The following is a 26,796-nucleotide window of genomic DNA, read 5'->3' on the forward strand; positions in this document are numbered from 1 at the left end:
TGGACAAACAGTGCACTGATGATGGGTCAAACAGCCAGCTGTTAATCATTTCACCAAAAACAAAAGTACAGAAAACACAGACAACTTGCATCTCATTGAGTGTATTCTGTTTTTAATATTTTCTTATAGAAATATTAAGCTTCATTAGGAGAAAACCTGGCCAAAAGTGTTTCATCCAACTTGAAGATGAAATGTTGACGTGATCTACTGATTATTCCAGAGGTGGATGTAAATGCATCAAGTCGACAGCCTACCATGAACCTCAAATAAAATATCCCTTCTTAAAAATGTACCTCACAAAGCAGAGCAGTATTGGCAATACCAGTAGAACACAAACCCGGAGACATGAACATTACTGCATTATGATTTATCAAAGACCTTGTAGTGTTAATAAATTCGAGAATGTTTAATGATGACAAATGTTTAGCTTACGTTAAGCAATATTATTTTAAGGACTGAAATGATGTCAGAGAAAAGAGGGTGCTATGAGACAATAAAATAGAACTGTGGAAGCAAATATGACCCAATTTCTCTTCTATAAATAAGAACCGGAAAATATCAACCTTTGTGATCACTAGACAACTACGTTTGTTTAACAAAGGTTCATAACCAACATTTTTGATTTGATTAGATAAATTAAATGTCAGGAAGATGTATAAATAGAGAAGGGAACATAGAGGTCAATGCTATTTTCACTTCTAGAAAAAGAGTCTTCAGTTCATCGGTGCAGACCTCCTGTGGTCCGACATATTCAAGGTGGGTTTAAAGGAGTGCTAGTAGATATAAAGGGAAAATAAAGCATTCAAGTATTAAATACTAGTGTAAACAAATCTATCTGTGGTACAGTACATCTCTATTGTGGTGGGAATATTACATGATCATCATTTGTGGTGCTAAATTTGTGAAAAAGCATCAACGTTAACCAAGATGTCTGTTAAATGTACCGATTCACTGTATATCCCATAATAAAAAATAAACATCCTCTCTAAGGTTTCCGAGTGACACGAAGTGAGGGCTGACATTTCTACGGTGCTCCATCTGGAATCCACAGTACTTTATTCTGTTCCTGCTCCACAATGGTCATGATCTGAGTGCAAATGTAGGAGACGCTGCCTCCTTGGACAACGCCTGCAACACAGCGAGGGTGGGGGGGGGAAATATTTACATGGGGAGGGTGATGCATATAAACATTCATGGCTATATTAGCGTTTATTTTTATTAAAGATGCATGGTTTCATTTGTATAATATACAGCAGCTCTTAATGCATGCAACTTGTGATCTAATATTTTAATGCTCATAACTAAACCGAACAACCAGTCTAGTATCAACATGTTATAATAATTTCATAGCTTTACACAACAACAGTGTTCTCATGGAAAAACACGACTGTGCAGCCAAATTATTTCAGTTCTAGATATTGGAGATAAACGGATGTATCCGCTCCACTTCATGCCATTTAGCACCCAGCACTCAGATTTATTACAGCTGATAATTATAGTTCTCATCGTCGTGGCTTGGCCAGACACCTCTGTCTATGTTAGAGGGGGATCAGCAGTGGTATGTGCTCATTTCCATAGCCCTTTCCTATAAATCGCCTCCTTTTATAGAGTCATTAATCAGCTGGACAGTTGGGTGTCTCAGACTGGCTGCTGCTCCAGATACCAAAACTTTAACTCTGGTTTGTGAAAGACCACCTAGATACTGTGCTCCAAAAACCTCAGAACCTCCAGTGACTAGACTATATTAAAAGGAACAGAATCTGTTACTATGATTTATTGCACCTATGTTTGCTAAACAGTTTTTTCATTTAATGTTCTCATTATATTATGTATTCTGGCTGTTTTCTGGGTTGAAAGGACCTTTGCTAATCCACATAACCTTTGTAAGATGGAAGGTTCTGCAGAGATAGATGTAAACAGACCCTTCAGAGTAAATAACATGTTGTATTTGACTGAAATTCTGTCTGCTGAGATTTCTGCCACAACCCAAATACAATTCCCAGTTAATCAGCACAGAGCGCGCTCTCTTGTGCACAGTAAAGAGAAAGAGATGACAGAAAGTACTTTGACATCTTCAGTGGTTTCGTTGTACAAAAGAAAGGGGAAATTGCTCCAAGTTGGCTCAACAGGTTGCAACAGTGAATTTGTTTTCTACAGACATTCAACTAACTTGCTAATGTAAAGCAACAGCAGCTGAAGACTGAAGTGAGAGTCCAACATTAGCAGAGTCTGCAGCTGGTGTGTGCCTCTCTAAGCTCCCTCAAGTTTAGAGCTTTCAATCTTACTTAGTCACAACTAACCTAAATTTGTAATGCATGTCTGCTAATGTTTTCAGGTTCGATAAAAGTATTTTATTTGCTAATTTAAATGGATCAGCTCTTTCCCCCGACTAATTGAAGACACTGCTGCTTTTTTTTTTTTTTAAATATTGACAATCACAAAAAACCTGCATTCAGCACCATTGTTTTCAGTGCAGGAAGAAGCATCTGAAATCTACTCAAGATACATTTCGTGTGAATTGTGTCAACTGCACTTTTACTAGATTTGAGGTGATTTAAGGGATTCAACCCTGCAATGTCAAATTATTGGACATTTATTACCTTACTGACTACATTTAAAGTCATGTAGCGGTTTCTATGAATTCACAATAATGTGTGTGTATCCTTGTATCTTTACTACTTTAGTCTGTCACAGTGAAAATAAGTCATTTCCACCCACCTGTGAAGAAGGAGCTGTACTCCTGCTCTATTTTCTGTGCCGCCTCAAACTGCTCCTTGGAATGTTTCTGTGAGAGTTTATCCCGCAGGTACAAAGGGTCCTTCTGCTCTCTGGAGAGACAACATCAGCACTTGTCAGCATCCTAGCATCCTTCTTCATAAGTTCACATGCAGATTCAAAACATGGCACAACAACTCAGTTTGGAAATAGAGCTTGACAGCCTTGCATTTCTTTTAGCATCTGCATCTTTAGATTATACCAATTGTACTCAAGATAATTTAATTGCCCAACAAAAGACCAGGTCCATTAACACATATCGGTGAATTCTGACTTAATTGGATGGAAAGATTTGCACTGCAACAACTGTAAAATTATTTCTGGAAATTTTAACTGAGGCATGATAACCAGCAACTAGATGGAAATATCTTTTTGATAAACCAGTAAAATAAATAAACATACACTCACAGAAATCATATTAAAGCAAAATGAATCAAGACTGCAGAGATCATAAAGGATACCACTATTGGACTGAATGTACCTTCACTACTTAATAGTTGTAAAATCTCCCATTTATTTTATCTAACTGCACAATCCTATTTACGCATTTAATAGATAAACTACAGTGCTTTATGGTGATATCTTGGCTCTTTAACCTGTCCAGCCCACTGGTTCAGTCCAGGTCAGGACACAGTCTTAAATGTGGTTCAGCTTTCATCCACAGGGACCCTGTGACCCTAACCTAGAATCACACTCCCATCTCTCCCTGGCACTCAGTATTCAGTCAACATACTGGTCTGCTGATGCTTCCCAGAGGATAAAAACCCATAAAAAAAGCTTGAGCGTCTGACAGTAGCAGCAGCAGCAGCAGCAGCAGGCACTGGGAAACTGTATTTGTGTTTATGTGGTTGCTGCAGCTTATGGGGGCAGTGTTTTAGCCACCCACGCCACAAAGCGGAGCCACAGGCCCTTTGAGCTCTCCCTGGACAGCTGGCACTCAGCTGATGACAGCAAAGTCTTAGCAGGAATCAATCTCCACAAATGTTTGCCTGCTGCACTGCCTCATAGATTTGTATGCGTGGGTGTATGCGTGTGGCCGAGAAAGATCTGAGTAGGTCTTTATTTGTGTGCATGTTCAAAAAATATACTGAGGATTCAACAGATTTACTTTTCCCATGCGATTATAAATGAAAAAGCAGAGATATTTCTGATATATCACCATCATCCCATCAAAACCCAGGTGGTGGAAGAGAGTAAACTGTGGTTTCTAAACTAATGATGATCAAATCAAGTTGAGCAATTAGTTTTTGTTGTGTCTGCAGGACGAATATGATTATGAATGCAGCAAGGCTTCTGCAATTTCCTGAGTGTCTGTCTTGACAAAGGAGCAATCAAGAATTATAATTCCTTAAAAGAGAACTAGCATCTTTATAAATGATAATTTATTTTTAATCTTAGAAATCAAAATCATAGAAATGTGCAGAGTCATTCTAACCTCATGCTCTTGACAAAAGCATGATCCTGACTGGAAAAAGACAGCATTTATAGCAAATAACCCTCCCAACCTTTTCTTTTGATTGATTTATGTATGAATAAAATACAGTTAAATTAAAAACAGGTCATTACAATAAATAGTTCACTACAGTAAACAGCCTCAAGAATCAGGCAAGGAATCAAAATATAACTGAAACAAACATGTTTAAAGGAATGGGATTACTCACTTTATCTGCTTGGCATTTTTGTAGCGAATGAATATAACGATTGGATAGATGTGAACGCTGTGGAGACGTTCGATGGCATGAGGGGCAATGTCAAGTAAACAGTGACAGTCCTATGAGAGAAAATTACAGCAAAAGACTGTTTGAGAAGTTGGGATGTTTCAAATAGCGTATTATAAAAAAAAGTTACACAACTTGAATTAGTTTGTTATATTTTGCAGTGTTTTTGTGTTAAATATACTTTGATCTAGCTGAACTTGAACGCATTTCTAAAGTCTAATGTTGTAAAAACAGTGGTGGACATACTTGGCAGCTAAAATTACCTTCTCATTTCCGTTTCTTATCCACATATATCACAATGATGGCACCAGTATAATACACAGCGAGATAAAATTACCTTCTCTGTAATCTCTTTTATTGATGCAACAGTTGTCACATCAAAATGGCCACTCCTCCGTTTGTAGTCAATAAAGACACAGTCCTTTACTCCTCGCTCTATTGCTTGCTGAGATGCCTTCATAATCTCTGAAGGTAAAAAAACAAATCAAAACCAAACATTACATTGAGCAGTTCTTAGTAAAACTCCTTTAAATTATGAGATTAGTGAAACAAACCTGATGGACACATCTAAAATCTGTCATCAATAAATAAACTCTAATCACACACTCTCACCAGGCAGACAGCGACAGAACTTAGCAGGAGCCTCCTTCACCAACATGTCCTTACTGGCCTCCACTAATGGACCCAAGATCAGCACTGGTCTGGGGGATGAGCACTCCACTTTCTGAACCCGCTGGTACATCAGGCTGATTCCATCTGAGCAGAAAAGACAGAAACTCAATTCACTCTAAGAAACCATGGAAGTACAGCTGCCCTTTACTAAACATGGTTCTGAACTTCTGTATCCTGGAAAGGGCAGAGTTGAGACGGTATGTTTTTTTCCTTTTATAGCATCACCCGGCTTTATAACCACACTTTGATAACCGAAAGCTCCCTGACACATAGTACATTTGCATTCTACTGTATATCCAGATTTTATATCCTTGTGGCCCTTTGTTTAGGACACCGAGTACACCTTCCTGTAAATAGCTGTACTCAGCAAAGAATTTGCTGTGGTTCAATCTCCATTTTCTTTATCTCATTATGTAGCTTTTCTTTTGCATTTCTGCTAAAGCTGCCCCACTGGTTGTTTTCTCACCTTCTGTGATGGGCAAAGAATCGGTGCTAATGGCATCCAGAGCCATCAGGTCCTTCCCATCCTTGGATCCGCTGCGTTTGTGCTTCAGTCTCCTGCGAAAGAAGGACCTCCGTGCAGCAGCAGACAGAGTCTTATTGGCACTATTCTCGTCTTTCATATCGGCCATGCAGTGTCTTCTGTAGAATTCCTGGTCCATCCTTTCGGAGGTTTATCAACATGTTCACATATATTCAACACTCAAGTTCCATAACATCTAAGCACGATGAATATGAAATGACTTTACCTGTAATATGTAAACAAATAGTATGTACAGCCATGACTTACATGTATTTACTGGGAATCTGCCCCGTCATCAGCCTCTGTGCATTCTCATCAAGTTGCCAGGCCACCCAGTAGCCAAAACAGCCATTTGGTAGTGTGTCTTCAACATAGAGGATGTCATCTTTCTTAAAGCTCAGCTCCTGCTCCACCTCTGCCACCCTGTCATAAAGTGCTCTAAGAAGACATGAATAATCAAGTAGAGAGGATGAAACATAACAGAATGAAAGACAACAACAGTCAACACTGACCACTCTATTAGGTACACCTGTACAATCTAATGTAATCCAGTCCAACATGAATGTCATGAATTGCACAGTTATAAGTAGATAATTTCTCAGTTTTTGTTGAAATGTCAGAACAGTGATACAGTGAACAGTTTATTATTAAAATCATAGTGAGCATTGGAACTATTATATAATAGTGTCTTCTAATGTTTTGGCCCCCTCATTTAGGTAAACAAAGGCCTTCATGCATCCAATCTCAACCAGAAATGTGGTATGAGAATTTCTTTAAACCTGTTAAACCTTGCCAAACATCACATGGCTGAGGTAACGACAATGTCGTCCAATACTGTAAGTGGTGTCTTGTTTTTGTACTTCTCAGTACTGAAGTAGTTAAGGTACCGTATGAAAAATCCATCTCCGTGGGACTCTTTGATTGCAGCAAGGTCATCAACACAGTTCTGGACTTTGAATGTGATTGTTTCAGCCGGTTTCAACATTTCCAGGTAGGCCTCCTCTTTAGTTTTGTTCTTCATGTTGATGCCATTGTACTGTTTGAAAACAATTACACAGTTGGTGAAAGGATACAAAGGAAAACTTCAATGTCAAACAAGAATCAAACAACATTGTTCACAGTAAAAGTACAAATAACAGACGCCCTAAGTGATACCTAAACGTTTAAATTCTTTTCCATTTCTATTTTAAGCCATTTTTTCAAGTCCAAGTCAAGTCTCAAGTGTCCTATGGTTGTAATAAGAGTTGATTCTCTGCATAGTATTCAGACTGCTTACAACAGTGCATTGTATTTGTCAGTTATTCAAAGTACTAACTGCTCTATTATCACTCCTTTAGACACAGTATCTTACAGTATCTTTGGTATATGATCATTTTAAACAGGCTAGTGCTGTTTAATTATACTCTATAACATGCAAAGGGAATTTCAATGTCAGGGAAGAAGGAGTAATTTAAGAAGTCTAGGTTTGTCTCTCCTCTTTAACACTTTACTTTGTCATATGCATTTACATTTTACAGAGTGCTTTACCAAAATCCTGCATTGACCACATTAATCTGCATTTTTTTAATGCCTCCAAGTATCATGCTGTTTATATGAATCTATTATTATTATTGTTTATCTATTTATTTAGTTTGCTTATGTTGATAAAGTCCCAGCACATTGATACTGCTTCACAAGTTCCAAGTCTCTGTGTGAGCAACTTGAGCCCCTCACTGGGAAAGGCCACTATTTCCAAATCTAAATTAGGTCCTATAGTATGTTCACAACAGCTGCAACTGTGGATACCTCCAATATCAAGTCTCCAAGCAGCAGGCCATCAGGACCCTTAACAGGGCTCTCATCATCCAGACTCTCCACCAAAATGCCATAAAGGTTTCCTCCACAAATCTGAACTCCCAGCTCCACCTGGACCCTCTTCAGTCTCACCAGCCGAGGCTCTGCAGTCCTGCGTGAGCTCGAACTTGGAAGCCTGAAGAAAAACCTCTGTTATATGTATAAATCAATTGACCTTAACCCCACCACAGGCTTCAAGGTTCATATGTTTAGCTCCTAAATGGCCACTTATAACACATCAAATAGGAAACAAAAGTCACTAGTGAAATAAAAACTGCAATATGAAAACACACTGACCATAGAAATTGTTGTATTGTATTAACAGATACATTATAGTTCTACCTGAAGGAGTTCTGAGGGCTGGCGACAGGAGTTGTTTGTTTGGATGGCGGCGTGATGGTGCCCTCATCCTGCTCACTCAGTGTGTCGACGGTGGAGTGATTGTCCGGGGTCGTGGCTCCACTGTCTTGGGGTGTTGGTTGGTTGCTAATGGACTCCATTCGAGAACTGAGTAGAAAAAGTCATTTTTTTCCCCAAACACATTAAAAAGCTTAAAATAAAAGCTGTCAGAAAGGTTTATTTAATGGACTAAAGTTCATTAAACTAATCAGTGCAAGTTATTTTGTCGGGTATCATCGCCTCCATCTTCTTACCCTGAACGAGAGTGGTTGCCCAGCTGAAACATGTGAGGATTATACTGTGCCAAAATGGTGACAGTGTCACATTGCTGTCCGATCACCAGCCGTGCCTGCTGCTCGTTGGCATTGCGAAGGTTGATCCCATTAAACTGAAAACAGCAGCAATTCATTAGAAAAAAAAAAGTTATAAACCACAGGTAGCCATTTAGTTTAAAGGTGCTACTGTACCTCAAGGAGTTGGTCTCCGTACTCTAAACGAGCCTTTTGTGCAATGCTGCCTGCCGTCACTTTGGACACAAATACTCCGCCATTTTCTCCACTCACAATGGAGATCCCCAGTGGTTCTGCTCCTTTCTGTACCGTCACATTGCGTGGCTCCTCCAAATACGGCCTTCAGAGTATAAGAACATTTGGTAAAACTGTCATGTTCTGACCTGTTAAACAATTAACTCTGCTGGCAAGATGCAACAGGCAGAATTACACATGCAACTTTATTTCAAATAACATAATAAATAATTAAAATAATAGAATCCATTGCCTGCAATCCGATATTTCAATACAATACAGATCTCTGCGCTTTGCTTCTAGTGATTTTAAGGTGCATTACTAGTTTTTGAATAGTTTCTCAGCATTAAGATATGGGAACTGTGGAGGGTGTTGCCGAGTGCATTTAGGATCCAACTCAAAGTCATGCAATCATACAAAATTCAACGGCATTCTGAATAAATAACAAGCAGACAGGCAGACTTAAGAGACACACATCCATTTACTTTCATTATTAAGGCCAATCTAGGATCTCTGCCACCAAGCAGGCCTAGAATAGATTTATATGTGCAGTGTGTACACAGAAGGTCTTCTGATCCTGTGCTCTAACAATCTTGCAGGTAGTGCATATACTGGACGTGCTACAAGAAGCACAGGACAAACCTCAAGCTTCTTAAAGAGAAGCACCTGGGTTTTACTGTCAGTGGAAGTCTGACAGAGGAAGGTTTATAAGAGACATATCTGAGAAGGAGATGAACATAGGAGAGAAGTAGAGTGATCACTCAAGTAAAGAGAGAAAGGTTTCAGGTTATAATGAACAGCAGCAGAGAGGACAGACATGATAAAATCAAAGATGGTTAGTCAGTGTTCTCACAATATAAGATGAAGGCTCACAGCTTTGTTTACTGCTTTATGAACACTTAATCACAATGAAGCAGACAGAAGTACAGAAAAATGGTGCAAAACACATCATTCTTTGCTGAATGATGGAAGTATAATGACCACGACTAGGGGCTGGCTTACCCATCCTTCCGTCTGTCACCGACAGAAGCAGGGCTGACTGATATCCTGGGCTGGGTAGAAAATGAGCTCTGCGATTGGCTGCTGGTGAAAGATGATGTGTCCAGGTTGACAGGGGACATTGGAGGTGTTGGGCTGCTACATTCTGAGTGTGAGAGGGAGCCTGATGTGGCAAAAGAGAAGAAAATCTGAATTCAGACTTACTGGATAACACTGTAAAGTTCGCTATCAGGTGAAACTGCTGTGCTTATATCTGTACCTCTGTCAGATCCAATAGAGCGAGAATAACGAGTCGGGGGGATTTTTATCCGCTCTGCCCTAAACTGTAAAGTACTGGAGGAGCCTAAGAGAACCAGAGAGTAAATTCATAAAAGGGTTAGTTAAACAAAATTACAATGGAAAAAATACATTTATCATTTTCCAGTTTTCACCTGATGCAGAGTTTCTCTTAGGGAAACTGCTGACTGAAAGTGTCTTAACTGACACTGTGATAGACTGATCTGATGAATTACCACAAAGCAAATGTTGGATGTGCTCAATCAGTCACTGTCATTTCCTGGGCTCCGTCAGACAGATTGTGACGCATCTCATCTCAGGGCCAATTTAGTGGTTATTGGACAGTCTAAATACTCATTAAATTGTTGTGTGACACATGCAATAACAATTCTTAGTCATGGTTGATGTTATATTCTATTAGGTATATTCTATTATACCTCCTGAGCCATTGCCACCCTTTTTTGATATCAGTCTGAGTCACCAGCAGAAGTACTAGATGTTGTTCAGTACACTTACACACGCACATCATCGACATTACTTTCTAAACAATACAAAATAATCCCTAATAAAATGAGAAGCAGGACATATACAAGTTATGAGGTCTCTACAAACCAGGTCTGTTGTTGGATGGCAGGGAGTTGGTGCTGTGTGGTGGTTGACTGCAGCTTGTCTCAGTCAAATCTCCAGTGTGCTTGTGGCTAAGGTCCAGGCTGAGGCGACCTTGATGCTGAGGGCTAAAAGTGGAGAAAAAGGTCTCAGTAAGTCCCCTGGCAGTCAATTATTGAACTCTGAGTAAAATATAATTTACTCCTTGCCATCTGTTCCTGAGATCTGGGGCAGGGTAAACACTGTTGTTTTATATAAGCAATGCAGAATGAAAAGATTTAATAAATCACATTATGTTGAATACAGAGTAACGGCTTTAAATAATGTCTACATTAGTCAAGTCAAAGAAGAAAATCACAGTTTAATCTATAAAATGTCAAAGAAAATGACCCAGAGTCCACAATATCACTTTCAACATTCCTATAGATGGAAGCATATAAAATATATAGAATATTATACGTTGTGAAGCAAACATGACTTATGAAAACTGTATTGATAACTCCCTTAGCTTTCAGTATCAGCATTAAACAATATAATATAAACTCATCAATGCACACAAAAAACATTTTCAGTGAAGACCGTGACATGTCGAGTGTAAGCACATATCTCAAATCACGTTCCAAGCTGCTTTTACTCCTGACTTGCAAATGTCAGGAGTTGCAGCTTATGTGTAAATGTGAATTGACTCCTGACCTGGGAGCTGGAGGACAGTTATTGTTCTGGATCTCATGGCTCCAGGCAGTGTAGACTGGGTTCCTCATCACAGCAGTCACAGCAGGACACGGCGATAAACCTGGATCTGGAGGAACACAAAGGACAACTAGAATTACTCCTCTGCTAACCAATGATATTATAGTTTACATGCATGTCTGTACAGAATCATATTATAATACAGCAAGTTTATGCATGAGTCCAAGACAATGTTTGTGCCAGATGTAATGAAATTAATTCCAGGAGTTTCTGCTCTATAGCATAGACGAGGATGGAACATACATAAGGTCACAGTGACCTTTGACCGTGACATATTTACAACAAGAACTGAATAAACATGAGGTGACTGTGGCCTTGACCTTTAGCCACCAAACTACACAGTTCATCATAAAATCCTTTGACTTGTGACTTACGTCCAGAGACGCTTCTGTAGCTGGGAGGTGCAAAGGACATGCTGTACCGATTCGTTCGCATAGGAGAGAAACGTAACAAATCCACCGGCTCTGGAGAGTGCTCGTCAGAGAAACTCTGTACCTGCAAAAGTCAAACAAACAGCTAATAAGACCAGAACCGTTTCTCCAATTATTGTTTTTATATGAATCACCTCATCTATAAAGTAGGAGACCAACACAATATTGAATATATTAGTTTTAACAATATATAAGACATACAAGGAATTTACAGAGGGAAGACAAATACACAGTTTACTAGAAACAGGTATGTGTCAAAAAGGATGCAAGACCGGATAAGAGGAGCCTTTTAGTTACCTGCATAGGAACAGGGATGTGTAGTGGAGTCACATTTCGCCGTAGTGCTGGTGCTGATTTTGGACGGTACCTCTTCCTTTCCTGCTCTCCTACCCTCTGTCGACTCCCCTCTTCCTCAGCAGCTTTCTTAGAGTCACTCTTGGTCTGTCCTGGAAGAGCATCTGTGTAACAGAGCTTGTTACCTTGTTCTGTGTCATTATGAGGAGTTGTGGGTTGGTCCGGGGAGGCCGGCGGAGTACCGGTGGTAATGGTGGAGTCTGACGCTGAGCTGTTCTGCTGCCGATGTTTGAACCTGAACGAGTCACTCCTGGCTGGTGGGGTGGGAGGAGTCTGTGAGGACTCAGACATTGAACTTTGTGGTGAATGCTTGGGCAAATGGGAGAGAGACATGTAGTCCAGTTTTGGGGGTACCTCAGGCCTCTTGAAAGCATTGACATCAAAGATGGACTTCCTCTGTTTGGGCTTTTTGAAGATGGACAACTGGGTGCACTCAAAAGAAGCTCCTGCTATGACTTTAGGCCATGTGCCTCCACTGGGCTTTGCTGGTGAGCTCTGCACCCGGTCAACACCGGCCTCAGGAGAAGCACTGTCTGACAGCACAGGGGTAAAGGTGAAGGGGTGTTGGTGGAGCTCATGCCTTCTGTAGCACAAATCTGGGTGAGGCTCCGAGGGAGTGTGGGAGCTGGAAAGGGAACGGGAGTGTAGATAGCTGGTGGAAAATGGCTTGTGGTGGGAGTGAGTGCTGCTGCTGCTTTCCAGAGAGTCACCTATGTCTGTACACCCTTCCTCCCTTGTGCCACCCAAGTCACAGTTGCAAATATCTGTTTGTGTGGAGCAGTTGTGCTTGGGGCAGTTGTGCTTGGAGTTCCTGCAGTTCCTGGTGTGGACATCACAGGACTGGAGCCGAGAGATCTTTTCTGAATCTCTGAAACTTTCAAATAAACTCTGGCCAGAACAGCTCTGTGGGAGAAACTGTCAAGGAGAAAAAGAAAAACCTACTTTTCTATACTTATTACACAAACTTCAAGAAACTTAAAATAGCATCCCGCTGCCACTGAGATTTTGTTTGTCCCTGTGAACAAAACCTCAGCAACAGCGGGATGTTCAGATGTCTCAGCTTGTGAGATATCTACAATACAATGATACTAAAAATACTAGATTTTACATATAATTTTTACCTCTATAGATGGTTTCTAGTTCTTACTATTTTATGCATATGTAAGTACTTACATATGCATAACTTACTTTGCCATTTATAATGACATTTGACTTTTGACATTGCGATTGTGGAATCAACCTTTCACAGAGTCAGTGTAAATCATCTTCTACATGCATTTCTGGATGGGCCTATGTCTTGGAACCTGGAGCTAAATCAGTGGCAGTGTGCGAGATTCACCTTCATGAGGGAGATGCTGAGAGAATCGCGACAGTTCTGCAACAAAGACTCACATTCAGAGAGCGACTTGTTATCAAGTGCAATCCCATTGATCTGTAGCGGAAAAGGGAAGGAGAAAAAAAAAAGGTCACAAATGACAAAATAATTCTCAGGACAAACTACAACCCACAAAAGGACACCAACATATGCTTATACATACAGCTAATAGTCTGTCCCCAACAGTAAGGGTACAGTCTCTGGCAGCTGGACTGCCTGGGGCCAAAGTGGCAACAAACACTCCACTTTCTAGGCCTATGCCACTTTCTGAGAAGGAAACAGAGAAAATGAGAAATCATTAATGTAATTTATCCTAAATGTCTATCCAACATGCAGTCAAAATTGTGCAACAGGAATAGACATCACCATTTTCTGTACTGGAATGTGATGCCAACAGTCATCTAGTCATCACTGATTTTAATAGTAAAGCTTATTCCTTAATTAGAGCTTGAACCTGACCTTTGTGTCCAGCCAGATTTATCTGGATTGGAGTAACGACACGTCCTCCTAGTGATTTCCTTCTGCGAACCACCATATTGATCACTCCCTCTCCACTCAGCACAGCTTTAATCACCTGCTTCCGATCCTTGTTGGTCAGGTCCACATCATTAATTTTCAATAACCAATCATTCACCCTGCACACATGGAACAGACGGATAATCTGAATTACAGTAGCATATTTTTTAAGAACATATTTATCAAAAGTGTTTTGTTTTAGTATTGGAACCAGGACTCGGTGGAAACTCAGGATTAATATTAAAAATTCAATATTGAACAATAAAATGTATGCCATATTAGTGATTAAGCTTGTGACATTTACCTTAATCTTCCTTCAGCAATACTTCCTTTATCCACCTTGCTGACAAATATCCCACAATCCCCTGGTAAATAAGGATCATTTACCCCTTCTGCAATATCAAAGCCAAGTGCTTTCAAATCCATATCCTGAAATGAAACAAAACAAATCTTTATTGTCTGAATGCAAATCAAAACATTTTAGTAAATTTATAGTAAAAGTAATTGAATGAATTTACATCTGACATAATGACAAAGTAGTTCTTACTCTGTGCTTCTCAAATTCAACAACTTCTGTCTCCCACTCCATTGAATCAGTGTCGATGGCTGAATCGTGTGAACTGTGAGCCATCAGCTGACGAAACCTTGCTTCCTTTTCCAACTGGTCCTCCATCTTTTCTCTGCAGTAAACATGAAACGTGTAGCTGTTCAATATGTACTGTACAGTCACCTTCATGAGTAATCTGAACTTTTTCCAGTCACTGACATAATTCCTCCACTAGGTGGCACCAAATATCAGGTATGAGATCTATATCCTGCATCAACATCACAGATTCTCACACAAGCACAACTTTAAAAACTAACATTCAAGTTTTAGTCCTAATAATAGTAAAAACTGTGTGAAGAAATGGCTCACTTTAATTCTTTGAGTTCTCGTGCAACATCATTCTTCTGCTTCCTCATGTCATCCAGATTTCTCAGAGCGTCTGCCAGATCACTCACGGCTCGGTCTCTCTCTCGTCTCAGGTTGTCACATAGAGTTCTGACAGATGCACACAAAATGTAAACAAACCCATTTCTGTTTATGTCCTCTTGTACTGACACACAATATAAAAATAACATATTCCCACATAAAACATCTTTTGAACCCACTCTTACCGTATGCTCTCCCGCTCTGCAACTATCTTGTCTCTCTCCTGAAAGGCCCAGTCCCGGCGACATTTTGCTACCTCAGCTTCCTGCAAAGCCTCCTTCAGCTCCTGGGAGATTGCCTCATACTGCTTCCTCAACATATCGATCTCCTTGTTGGCCCGTTCCATGTCCAAAGTGGCAGAGTCTTGTTTCTGACGATGTTAAAGAAAATATAACAAAGGGTGCTGAAGTGTGGAAATAAACAATTTGGTCATTTTAGAATTGAAGGGACATTTGAGAATACTACTGAATTAAAATGTTCAGTGTCCTCATTCAGTTTAGTGATACTACAGCTGAGTCAGGGTCCTGATGAATAAGCTTTAGAAACGACAGGGTTGTCTTGAAAAAAGCTGAATATAGCACAACCTTTGCTGCAACACAATCCAACATCATTCAGCGACTCACTGCATTTGACAGTCAAATACATGAAGCCACCCAGTCTTTGTAGATGAATGCTCTAATCCCATCTAAGGATGGGATTTTCTTCTATAGTAGCTTTGCAGACAATAATCATGGCATTATTATTATTATTATTATTATTATTATTATTATTATTATTATTATTATTATTATTATTATTATTATTATTATCATTATTATTATAATAAACTGTCCAGCCTTTTTGTGTGTGTCAAGCATTCAGACCTAATCATGGGTTTCTTAAACTGGACCCTTAGGATTGCTTATACATGTGGTAACATCCACAGCAGTTCATTTATTCTTTTCGGCAGGCTTTACTCGAGTTCTTCAATGACTTGACTGAAAAGTATAAATCATTTCAAGTTTAACCACCTACTATAGATGCTTCCACTCATTGTGTTGTGTAAATGTAGTCTGAGGCACAACAGTCATACACTGGATTCGTTAAGATGGTTTGAAGTGGGTCAGCTGCAGCATTATAAATCTACATCTCAAAGTTTGTTGGCTTTCTCTACATATGCTCTTTTGCTCTCTTTAAGTAACTGTGCAGGCAGAACTCGTCAAGTGCAGTGAAAGCACTAATTAGGTCCATAGCTAAATTTATTCCATTAGGCTTAACTAGATTTACCCTTTATTTATGATGCAGTGCAATATAATTGTGCAAGTCATAGGGAGCCTTTTCAGTGTAATTACTGGTAATTTCCTAATGCACAAAACCCAGAACTTTCATAGTAATTAATCTGACAATCACACTGAAATGTACTGTGATGGGTTATACACACATCTCTCAACGAGAAAAAAAAAAAAAAATCAATGTGTGGAAACCCGCCAGCTGTTGAAAAAAAACATTTACTACTACTGCTTTACGAGATGAGATGAAGGGATTATTGTCCGAGGAATAAATCAATCCCTCCATTTGTAATGATAAATCTCCTGTCTGTCTGGCTACCTGTCTGGCCTGGTAATACTCTCGCAGCAGCTGGTCCCTCTGTATGATGGCCTCTGTCCTCTCCTTGCGGGCCACGTCCCTCTCCTCGCGCACCGTCTCAATGTCCTTGCAGGCCTGGCTTAGCTCTTTCCGCGCCTCAGCTTTGTCCTTCACCTCGTGGCAGTACTTCTCCAACAGTTCATTCTTCTCACAGATGGCACGATCCCTGTCCACCAGTGCTGAGGCCAGTTCCTTCATATCATAAAAACATTAGTGAGCGTTGGAGACTAAAAGTAAATTAACACTCCCGACTGAATTTAAATATAGCTACTGAAATTGTAGTAAATAACATTTTTCCACACACAAACTTTGAAGCAAATGTGGTTTTCTGATCCTTAATGCAAAATGTTGAACTAAAGGAGTCCTTGTTTCAGCTGTTACCTGTCGGAGGGCCTCCAGCTCCTCATTGGCCACCCTTCTCTCTGAAGAAGTGTTCTTCAGCTTGGCCTCTGCCATCTCCAGTCCTGTCTGAAGCCTGTCCACCTCTTTTATCACCTGGTCCCTCTCACTCATGATCAGACGATATTCGCTGATGACAGAGTCCCGCTCCTCCTTGAATTTCTCACAGTCCTTCACTGCTTTGAGCTGCTGAGTCTTGAGCCGCGTCACCTCTGACTGCAGCCGCTCCATCTCTCTTTGCAGCTCCATGTTCTGTGCTGCTGCCTTGGACAGTTCTTGCTGTGTGTTGTCAAACCTGTAAAACATTGATAGATAGGGTTAGGTTTTACTGCTCTTTACACATTTTCATCCTCCCCAAAGCCACAGGCAAAGTGAGCATAAAGAGGAAACATCTGCACATTTGCAAACCTTATCTGCAAAGGTGATTTTAGGTATTCTGTAGGTTCAACTTTGACATTAAACTACTGAGTTTGTGTCAACCTTTATTAATAGGAGGTATGTAACACCTGCTGAATGTGTGTGTACAGCTTCTAATGCTGCTGCCTTTGAGTGTTTGACGTTTCCACATTTACCTTCTTACAGATGAGGAATACTGCTGCTGATAGTGGATTGCAGCATCTCTCTGCTTCAGAAGCATGTCCATTTGTTTCTGTAGCCGGTGATTTTCCTCCTCAGCCTGGTCAAGACGACTCAGGTCCACATTGTGACTAGCCGTCTTCTCATTATAGCATTTCCTCAGAGCCTCATAATCACTCTTCATGGACTCCAGTTTGTCCACAGCTGTGTCATAGAGCTTATTGAGGACATCCGATGACCCGTCTCTCATCACCTGGAAAAGACACAACTCAGGTTTTTCACTAAATTTTAAAAAAGGACATCATTGTACAGCCTATTTGATCAATTTCTTTAATAAGCACAACAGGAATACTGCTCAACATTAGAGTAGGTGTTAAAGCTTAGTCACTAAAGCTCAAGTCCACCACTGTTTGTTGACAATTATGATTTAATGAATAGAGTTCACCTTTAGACCGACATAACTGACCTAATTTGATTTCTAATTTGACTGATGCTGAGCAGTATTTTACCTGATGATGACACAAGCTCATGTAGACAGTCAGGCATGTATTCTTGTTATCAATAAGTCATAAAAGACAAAATTATGTAACATACTGCAAACACTGATCTGAACCTTTGACTGATGCCATCTGATGGACAAAGACTAAAAGATGCACGGTAAGTAATTTTTCTAATTTGAAAGAATGTTTTGATCGATGGAGACATGACAGGACTGAACTTGGTTGTCCTGATTCCTCTAAACAACTCCCTTCTCTTGGAAGTAATGGTCACTGAGAAAAGAAATAAATTGATTTCAGTAAATGACAAAATCCAAATGGCTGCATCTCAAGTGCAACCAAAGATAGACATGACTGAGTCCCACAGCCTATGTACACAGATTATGTGCATGTATCGGTATTCTTTAGGTGTATAAGCATGAACATAGATGGAATCACCAGTTGCACAGCTACCTGCTGGTGCAGCATCCTCATGTCAGCCACCTCTCTTTGGTCGTCGTCATGCAGTCTCCTTAGTTCCTCACAGGCCTGCTTCAGGTGGTTGTGCTCCCTGACCAGCTGGATGTTGTCCTGTCTAACCGCCTCAAGCTTCTCTTTCAGCTGGGTATGTTCGCTTGCCAGGTGGCTGTGAAGAGTACTGAGGAGACATCACAAGTATGAGACCATGGGCACTGTCAACTATACTTACAATCACCATTATAGGACTTGCAGTCAAGCAAGCTATGTTCTATGCTTGTGTTTCAACACAGAAGAAATACTCAAGTGATAATCATTTACATTATCAAATATTATTGATCTTAAACTAGTTTTTTCATCTCCCGTGATTATTAAGTGCTAAGACATGTCTATGTGTTAAATAACCTATTGATCTGAGTATAATTTATTGGTCAGGCATTAAAGTGACTTCCCATTCACAGAGGATGGTGTGAATGGAGAAGTGGAGAGGCAGGCTGCATAGTAATAAATTAAGACTTTCTCTGATGTGCAAACAGGGCCCAGAAGAAGAGGCTTAAACATGGCATTAATCCTTCATCTGTCTGTTTGCATTGGGGCCAGATGTTGGTTCTCTACACTTTGGAGACAGTATGGCATCATTAAAATCACACAAATGGACCAACCTCCCCTTCGAGTCAGCTTGGCACAGCTTATTTCACAGGACAACAAATGCTGTGTGTAGCATTATCCTCATGGCACAGATGCCGTGCCATGCACACAGGGTTCAGATGATGATTAAAGAGCATGCTTTGGCATGAACTCTTCAAGAAGGGCATTGCTTATAGAGACGTAATTCAGTTTCAGCTCTTACCCTCTTGACTGAAAGACAACTCTGGATTTATGCTGCTAAGACAATAAAGAAACAACTTTTTTAAAAACAATCACAGAGATGAAATTAAATTGATGAAGGCCTGCAAGGATTTTTTCGTGGCTTAACTCATCTGCTTTTGGAATGGTATAAAGGCTTCATCCCTATTACTCTCACAAAAATAAAATCTGTTCTATGCAATCTGCTGTGAATATGTCAGAGGAGAACAGAATACCAGCTAAAACCCTGCAGGCTGACATGAATGCATACAGCACAAATGCGCCACTGTTAAAAAATTTACAAAGGCCCTGTAGAAGACTCTCCACTCACTGGTAGAAGTCTGCTTTCTTCACAGCCTCCTCGCACCTCTTCAGGGTGGAGCTGTGCTGGTTCTGCAGGGATTGCAGGTCTGTCATCGCCTTCATGCACTGCAGTTTCAGACGCTCATAGTCATGACCTGCTTTTAAGTTTGGTCTATGACAAAGAGAGGGAAGAAGGGAAATTATGATGCACCGAGAAAAAATAAAAACAATAAATGCATTTTAAAATGCTAGAAGTACGACAAGTAAACAACATACAAACTGTGTGCTTACGGAAACAGGAGAGAAGGGAGGTATCATAAAAAATGGATGCTTCCCCATTGCTTTACAGAGTTTAACATATCTTGACACAAGTTAGCATCACATAAGACTTAAGCTCACTTGTATTTTTGTTGCTTTTAAAAGCTGAGCCAAACAAAATGCCTCTATTCACTGAGTGCAGGTGTATGAATGATCACTGAACCTTTCAGTAAATGTTTGTTTAGGAAAACAGGCAGTTAGGTGCATAAAATCTGAACAGTACCGGCAGTCATCGAAGGTAGTTCCAGGTGAAGAGAGGGCGAGATGTTTGCGTAGTTCATCCCTCTCACGGGTCACATGTCTGAGCTGGAACAGAACCGTCTCCATCTTCTCATTCACCTGGTGGTTGTCCATGTGGGCGGGTGGAGGGGAGGAGGCTTGAGCAGGCGTACCTGTGTGAGTCAGCATGTCACTGGTGGCATGTGCTGTTCACAAAGCTCAGATAATGGGTAATGGGTAAATGTAGTTGATTTAAATAGAAGTCGATCATAGGCAAAAGCTTTTTAATGTTGACCACACATCTAGACATTCGACAGAGCAAGTTACAAGAGCAAGTAAGACACCTAAGCCAATATCTTACAGTATCATTTGTAACTATTACTTGCATTTTTGAAGTTATGATCTGTTTAATATTCTACCTCAATGCTTTACTTATTAACGGAGCATGTGCTCAGAGTCTAAATAGGCAACAACCAATGACTGATTATTTTTTCTAAAGCTGTGGTTGGTTGCTTAGATCATGTCAGCCAGACTTTGGGAAGATAATGTTTCTGATATTTCTATAGCTGAACGCCACCATAACACCACACTCACCTAAGCTGCTGAGGGAACTGCTGCTTTCTGAGTCTGACGGCATGGTGGACAGGACGCTGTAAGTGGACCCTGTGAGGTGAACAAAAACATTAAAGTCAGCTTGAAGTGTACTCAACCATGTCTGCATTATAGTGAGATGATTATCTCCAGCATTGAATAGTACATCAAGGCTTTGCAGCTTGAGTTACATTCAGGAGCCTTTACTGAAAAAAGGCCAGCTGGAGGCATAATAAAGTGGGGCTTTCCCCAAACTTAGGATGACGGGCCTGTGCTGAAGAGTTTGGCTAATTATCAGTGGGCTAGCCAGCTCGAATACTGACTAGCCAAGGCCCCAAAGAGACGGCAGCTTCTCCTTTTATCTTCTCTGACAACATCACACAACCCCTCTATGAAAACCCATCTTCTATAGCCTACAGTGATGAGCATAATGAACTGTACAGAAGGGAAGCCTCAGTATAACATTAGGTATCCTGAAAAAGATCATGTTACATGAAAAATCACCCGTTTCCATTGTTGTTGTTCTAATTAAAAGCCACAGTATTAGATTTAGTTTTCATATTACTGTAATGAAAATCAGACAGAGTAGGGTCAGCGGTTAGTTTCAGATATTTATACACATTGTTGGGGAGAGGATTTCTGAATTTCTTTGGCTATCCAAATAAGCAGCTCTCATGGAGCCCTTTGGCATTGTAAGAAGTGTGACATGCATCTCTGCCTTCCACAGATATGAATAGACTGTGTGTCAACAATTGCAGTTAAATAGTAGATAGTAAAACCCCAAAGACCCGTAACTTAGAATCATTTAAAAAGAAAAAAAAAAAAAAAAACAGCTAATACTCGTGTTTGTGACTGTGAACCCACCAAATGTTTGGCATCTGTGCTTGACTTAAACGATTAAGAGATTATCAGAATTGTCACCAATTAGTGTTTTGTTGATTTAATACTATTCAACCAAAACAAAACAGTTTACTCTTTTCATAAAATGTGACTGCAATAAGGTGCCTCCACATGTGTCAACTATTTAGTTTAATAGTTTTTAGTTTAATTTTATTCATGCTTCAGATGTTTAACACGCTACACAAGCCTTGATGAAACAGCTATCAGAGCACTTTTACTGAGATCTAACTTGGCCTTGGGATGAGCAGCTTATAGCTCCGTTAAATCAGAAACTTCCACCCCCGGTATACAGTCCAGCGCTCAACTCTGAGTAGGAGCATGACAAACGATTCTATTTACCCACGTCCCAACACTCTAAATCAACCCCTGGCTGGCTGGGCTCCCACTACTTAAAGAAGACTACGAGTTTGATTAAGACTGGAAGGAGCCCAGCTAACATGGCTCACCCTTCTTTTTCCCAGCAGAGGACTGAAAGGAAAAAGAAAGACTGATGTGCCTCAAGAACCGTGGCATCCCATGGATCAAGCTCTCTTTGTTCTCTCCCTAGCTTAAGTTTCCCATGACTCTGTTTGAGCAGAATGTCTAAATGGGCAAGGTTCACTGTAGCATAGCTCACTCACTTTTCTGCTCTGTGCAAGTCATGTGACCTGGACCTCGTCGTCTGACCCCCACCACTAAAGTATAGCACTTAGGTTGATTTCTTTGCTACATTCAAAGACTACAGCATAATGTGTTCAAATAAATCACAAGAGATATTTTGACTTGCACTGGTGTTACTAATACCATTAATGAAAATGTTGCTAAAGACAGTGCAACAATGAGCCAGTGTGCACAATATACAGAGCACAAATTACAGCCATTATATTATTTACCACTATGCTTTGCTTACTGTAACAAAAATGCTGCTTGGGAAAAATAAGTCCAGTCTTTTTTACATCCACATTTACTTGCTACTTCTTCTTCTTGCCTTTATTTGTGCGTTACTGCCACCTGTAGATTGATGTAATAATGTGAAACTCCAATGGTAACCCTCTAACTATCTCAACAACTACTGGATGGATTAGCATGAGATGTGGTACAGAGACATTCATGGTGCCCAGAGGACAAATCTACCTACATCTACATGTTTAGTTTGATATTTGTGGTTGAGGGTGAACTGTCTCAGCAGCTCCTGATTCGATACCAAGCAGTTTTTGTGAATGTTGGTGATCCTGACTTTTTTTACTAGTCCAGCCAGCCTTTCAAAATGGAACCAGTAATTTGGTTTACTTACAGTTTTCTTTACGAATCTTTATTAGAGCTCATATGGCTTAAGCTTGTTACCCTGATAGAAATACTCTGAACTCTTTCATTGTATAAAGCCTAACATAGCTCCATAATAAGTATGAGTCAACTGAAAAACTGTTATGGTGGACATACTAAACTTCTTTCAACCAATTCAAGCAAGGCATTTCACTCCCTCAATACTAAACACCAATTCTTATTTTGTAGCAGCACTGTACAGTCAGGTGAACGTCTCACCTACAATACACACCCTTGTGATGTGCTGCAGTTGGGCTTTTGTTCTTCAAGAAAAAGGTGAGAACAATCTTTCAACAAAAAGATCTCTATTGTCAAGCCCAGGAGCTATTGTTGTATAAAACTATCACATGTCTTTGTTTATTGAAAAAACACAAATAAGAGGTTTGGGATACACACTTAAATCTTGTATTTGATTGCTTCTTATTCACACAAAGTGAAATTCATTTAGCACTGCTGTTGTTGACACAGGGGTAAATGCTAAAGCTCTCACTCATTAACGTTGTTTTGTTTGATGATGATGATGATAATGATCCAGCTCTCTCATCCTTTGGGATTCTGGGTGACTGGGGAGTAACAAGATAAGGGTGCTGACGCTGCATATTGCATAAAAACCTAGTCTGTAACAGTCTACTGTTTTCCTAGGGAAAGGTTATTGTTTTGGCTGTGCAGTGGAGGAACCTGTCTGCCCAGTAGCATAAGCAGCTCAGCCCATTTGTGTCCTGTGTGATTACTTGACGTTAAGCTGCAGACTATAGCAAGATCTGTCCAGAACACATTCATGTACAAACCTCTTCAGCAGCAAAAAGCCTATCAGTAGTCAGTTTTAAACTGGGTGCACAATTGTGAAATGCAGTGTAAAAATGAATACGCTTAAAAATAAGTAGACTCATTCGGCAGCTTTACTTCTCCTATAAATAATGAGGACAGACTAAATGCATAATTAAGATCCCACCGTTCAGCTCACCGAGTATGATCCTGCAACTGCAAAGAATGATTAAAGTATCTAGCAATGCAAAAACTGTTTCTGATATGCAAAGGTGCAGAAGAGGTGCTGATCAAGGCCGTGTATAAGTGTAAGTGCATTATTGTTGTATGACACATACAGACACACACACACACACACACACACACACACACACGGATTTAATGCTCAAAGGGATACTGAGAAGTTTTTAGATGTAAATTATGACCAGTTCAGTTTATGTTAAAACTGTATTTTTAACAATTATTTAGCTTCATAACAACAGTAAAAAGAGTGTTGGAACAGACAGATGATTCATAACCAATTTGTCAAACCTGATGATGCATAAAAACAACAATAATTTAACCATCATACTTAACAAAATGTGCTGATTCTAGTTTCTCAGATGTGGATATTTGGTGCTTGGTGCTGCAGACATATTGCATATGGTTCCAGCTAATAAAGATTTGCTAGTGTTTCCCGTTTGAAGTGATAATAAAACAACTATATTTTGATTTTGGAGAAGAGAAATAATCGGCAAGTTAGAGCCTGAGCTGTGGGGTATTTGATAGATGTTTTTCACTATTCATAGACCTGATAATAAAGAAATAACAATCAGTCTTATCAATATGGAAAAATATTCATTGCAGTTCAATGGACAAACTGCAGATATCACCTTGGGACTCTGGGGTTTTGATTGGACTGACATTTGTTTCTGACAATTATTCTGCCCTTTCTATTTATATCAACAAGGCTAAGCTAAATCGCACACACTTCTGTACAGTATAACAGAGTACAGTTAAACAGCAGCACCAACAATATCTTCCATAACAGCCACAGAGTGGTATCAGCTCCTCTATACCTATATCACATGTGACGTACTGTGGTATGAATGCATTGAACTGCACTTACTGAGCCAACTGTGTAGAAGTCACTGCAGTGTACACATACACACTTTTAATTCTTCACCCATTCAGCTGACTTTCACAGTGGGTTATTGACCTCCCACACACACGCACACACACACTTTAGGCAGCCCTGCCTATCACTGCATTGATTGTATGTCTCTCTTTAGGTCCATTAAATACTTCCACAAAAAGAGCAGCAGGCTGTGCTTTTAGTGACTATGAAGAAGAAAACGAGCAGAGCAGCGTCAGTGTAAATAAGCATCAGGTCACATGACCTTGCAGCCCTCTCTTGTTATAGTTGCCCAAAGGAAAAGTCATAGCGCTCATCACGTTGTCATCTGGTCAATACCTCTAATGTTGGTTAGATCATGCTCAGAGCACGATCGAAAACACTCTGGATCATAACCAAAATAAAGGACACTGGAGCTACAAGTCCACTGCACATCACTGTAATAACCATTGCACCCATGCCTGCTTTTAATCGCCCTCTAACCAAGGGATAGTTAAAGTAACCAACACCGTTTCTTCTCACCGGTCGTATGATCCACTGGTCCGATGCCGTCCATCAGCGCGGAGTGCAGATGAGGGTGCGTCTTCTCCAGAGCCGCGCAAAACTCTGCGAAACAGTCCCTGTCCTTGCTTGTGAGTGTCTTCAGGAGAAGAGCCACTTTTTCCGAGTTGGAGGAGCAGCTGTGTCCCAGTTCGTAGCGTTCAGACTGGCTCAGGGTCCCGCAGTGAGCCAAAACCTCCACAACTCGGTCCGCGTCTGTTATGGACTCCACCAAGTGCTGGTAACATTTCTCCAACAACTCTTTATGCTTTGGCTCCATCTCGACTCCCTCTCCCTCCCCCCCCCTCCCACCCCAACCACCGTCGCTTTAACCAAACCAGCTCCGGGACAAACCCAGCTTCTTAATCTTTCTGGTGGTCAACGTGACTCGGGACTACTGCCGTGCCTCCTGGAAGTTACCCCACTCGGACTTTATTGGGACGGGTTCTCGACCCGAACTGAAGGATACACAAGAAGTAGCCATATTTGTTGCCCAAGGCTGTTGAATGCGCGAAGATGACAACACATTTTCCCGAGCGCGGCTCCGTCCTTCCTTTACAAAAAAAAAAAAACCGTCTGTAGCTCTTTACGCTGCGCGCTCCGTGCGCTACGGAAACATTGTAGCCCTAAAATCAAGTTCTGTCGACACGTTGGAAAGTGAAACAACTCTTCAGGGCCCCTCTCCGTGAGACTACAAACTCCGCCATGTCTCACCGTCCAAGCAGCTGTGGCCTGTGCCAATCATATTTCCGAGCAATGGACATTTAAGGTAAACGTGGGCGGGGCTTCGTTTTTAGACACACCTGGCTCCCCGCCGCTTTAATTCCCACCATGAAAAGGTGAGAACACCTATTATTTATCTAAAAGTATTATTTATAATTAAGAGTTTATAATTTAATGAAAAACCTGTATGTGCAAAGAAACCTAATTTGACCTGTGTATGTATTGTACTGTGCATTATTTCATACTATTTTTTGAAATGCCATATTTACTGTGTAGCCCACACATGATGGCGTCCAGGTGTTTTTCTGTGTAAAATCTGTTTTTTAAGTTCATGATGTGCCAATCATGGTATGCACATTATACACACATTACATATATTGATATCAAGTTACACCAAAACATTTTGTGCCAAAGATTTCTTTGTTATGTATGCCAATATAAGACAAGCTCACCATAGCTATTTATGTTCCAAACAAATAACTAACTCTTCCAATGAATATCCAGCATCTGTATCTGAGTTGGGGATGCAGCGTCCTCTGTCTGCCTTTGTCAAAGCGTACAAATACTAACATGCCAACAAGGAAAATGAGATCAACTTACCTTTTAATCTGAAGTTGTTCAGAACTAGGAAACAGAAACTAGCAGGCTGGACCTTTAAATATGGTGGAATAGACAACACAAACAGATCAACTTTGAGTTCTATGTGGGTGGGTCTCTTCTTTACAATCTTATCCTATCCATTTTAAACATATGATGTAACAACATTGTATATGTATGTTTTACTGCAACAATTCCCATAATATTACTATTTTTCTGAAATTTTTCAATTTCTTCCTTTCTTTTACTACATTGCATTGCAATACTGATACTTTTACCCTTTATTTCTTTAAAATGGCC

General features: G+C 40.3%; 1 protein-coding gene across 2 annotated transcripts; it reads right to left on the reverse strand.

Moving 5' to 3' along the window:
• Positions 1-90: 90 nt before the first annotated feature.
• LOC113156230 (disks large homolog 5-like) lies at positions 91-25,925 on the reverse strand. 2 transcript variants are annotated; one of them, XM_026351223.1, is made up of 33 exons: positions 25,159-25,925; positions 20,559-20,627; positions 19,969-20,122; positions 19,456-19,599; positions 18,276-18,459; positions 17,322-17,578; positions 16,732-17,044; positions 16,312-16,542; positions 14,910-15,094; positions 14,668-14,793; positions 14,299-14,431; positions 14,056-14,180; positions 13,695-13,870; positions 13,399-13,502; positions 13,200-13,292; positions 11,804-12,775; positions 11,450-11,570; positions 11,019-11,124; positions 10,332-10,453; positions 9,703-9,786; positions 9,447-9,606; positions 8,388-8,550; positions 8,175-8,308; positions 7,864-8,028; positions 7,474-7,657; positions 6,576-6,724; positions 5,956-6,126; positions 5,632-5,828; positions 5,106-5,249; positions 4,831-4,958; positions 4,437-4,546; positions 2,719-2,828; positions 91-1,128 (listed from the first exon to the last, which is right to left on the reverse strand). In XM_026351223.1, exons 1-33 carry the CDS (start codon positions 25,454-25,456, stop codon positions 1,025-1,027), a joined length of 5,916 nt encoding a protein of 1,971 aa, XP_026207008.1. In that variant the 5' UTR covers positions 25,457-25,925; the 3' UTR covers positions 91-1,024. The 2 variants fall into 2 exon arrangements, with proteins under 2 accessions (XP_026207008.1, XP_026207007.1); XM_026351222.1 differs by having other exon boundaries at positions 19,969-20,137.
• Positions 25,926-26,796: the final 871 nt, after the last annotated feature.

This window comes from Anabas testudineus, chromosome 19, assembly GCF_900324465.2.
Source record: "Anabas testudineus chromosome 19, fAnaTes1.2, whole genome shotgun sequence".
Lineage (NCBI taxonomy): Eukaryota > Metazoa > Chordata > Actinopteri > Anabantiformes > Anabantidae > Anabas > Anabas testudineus.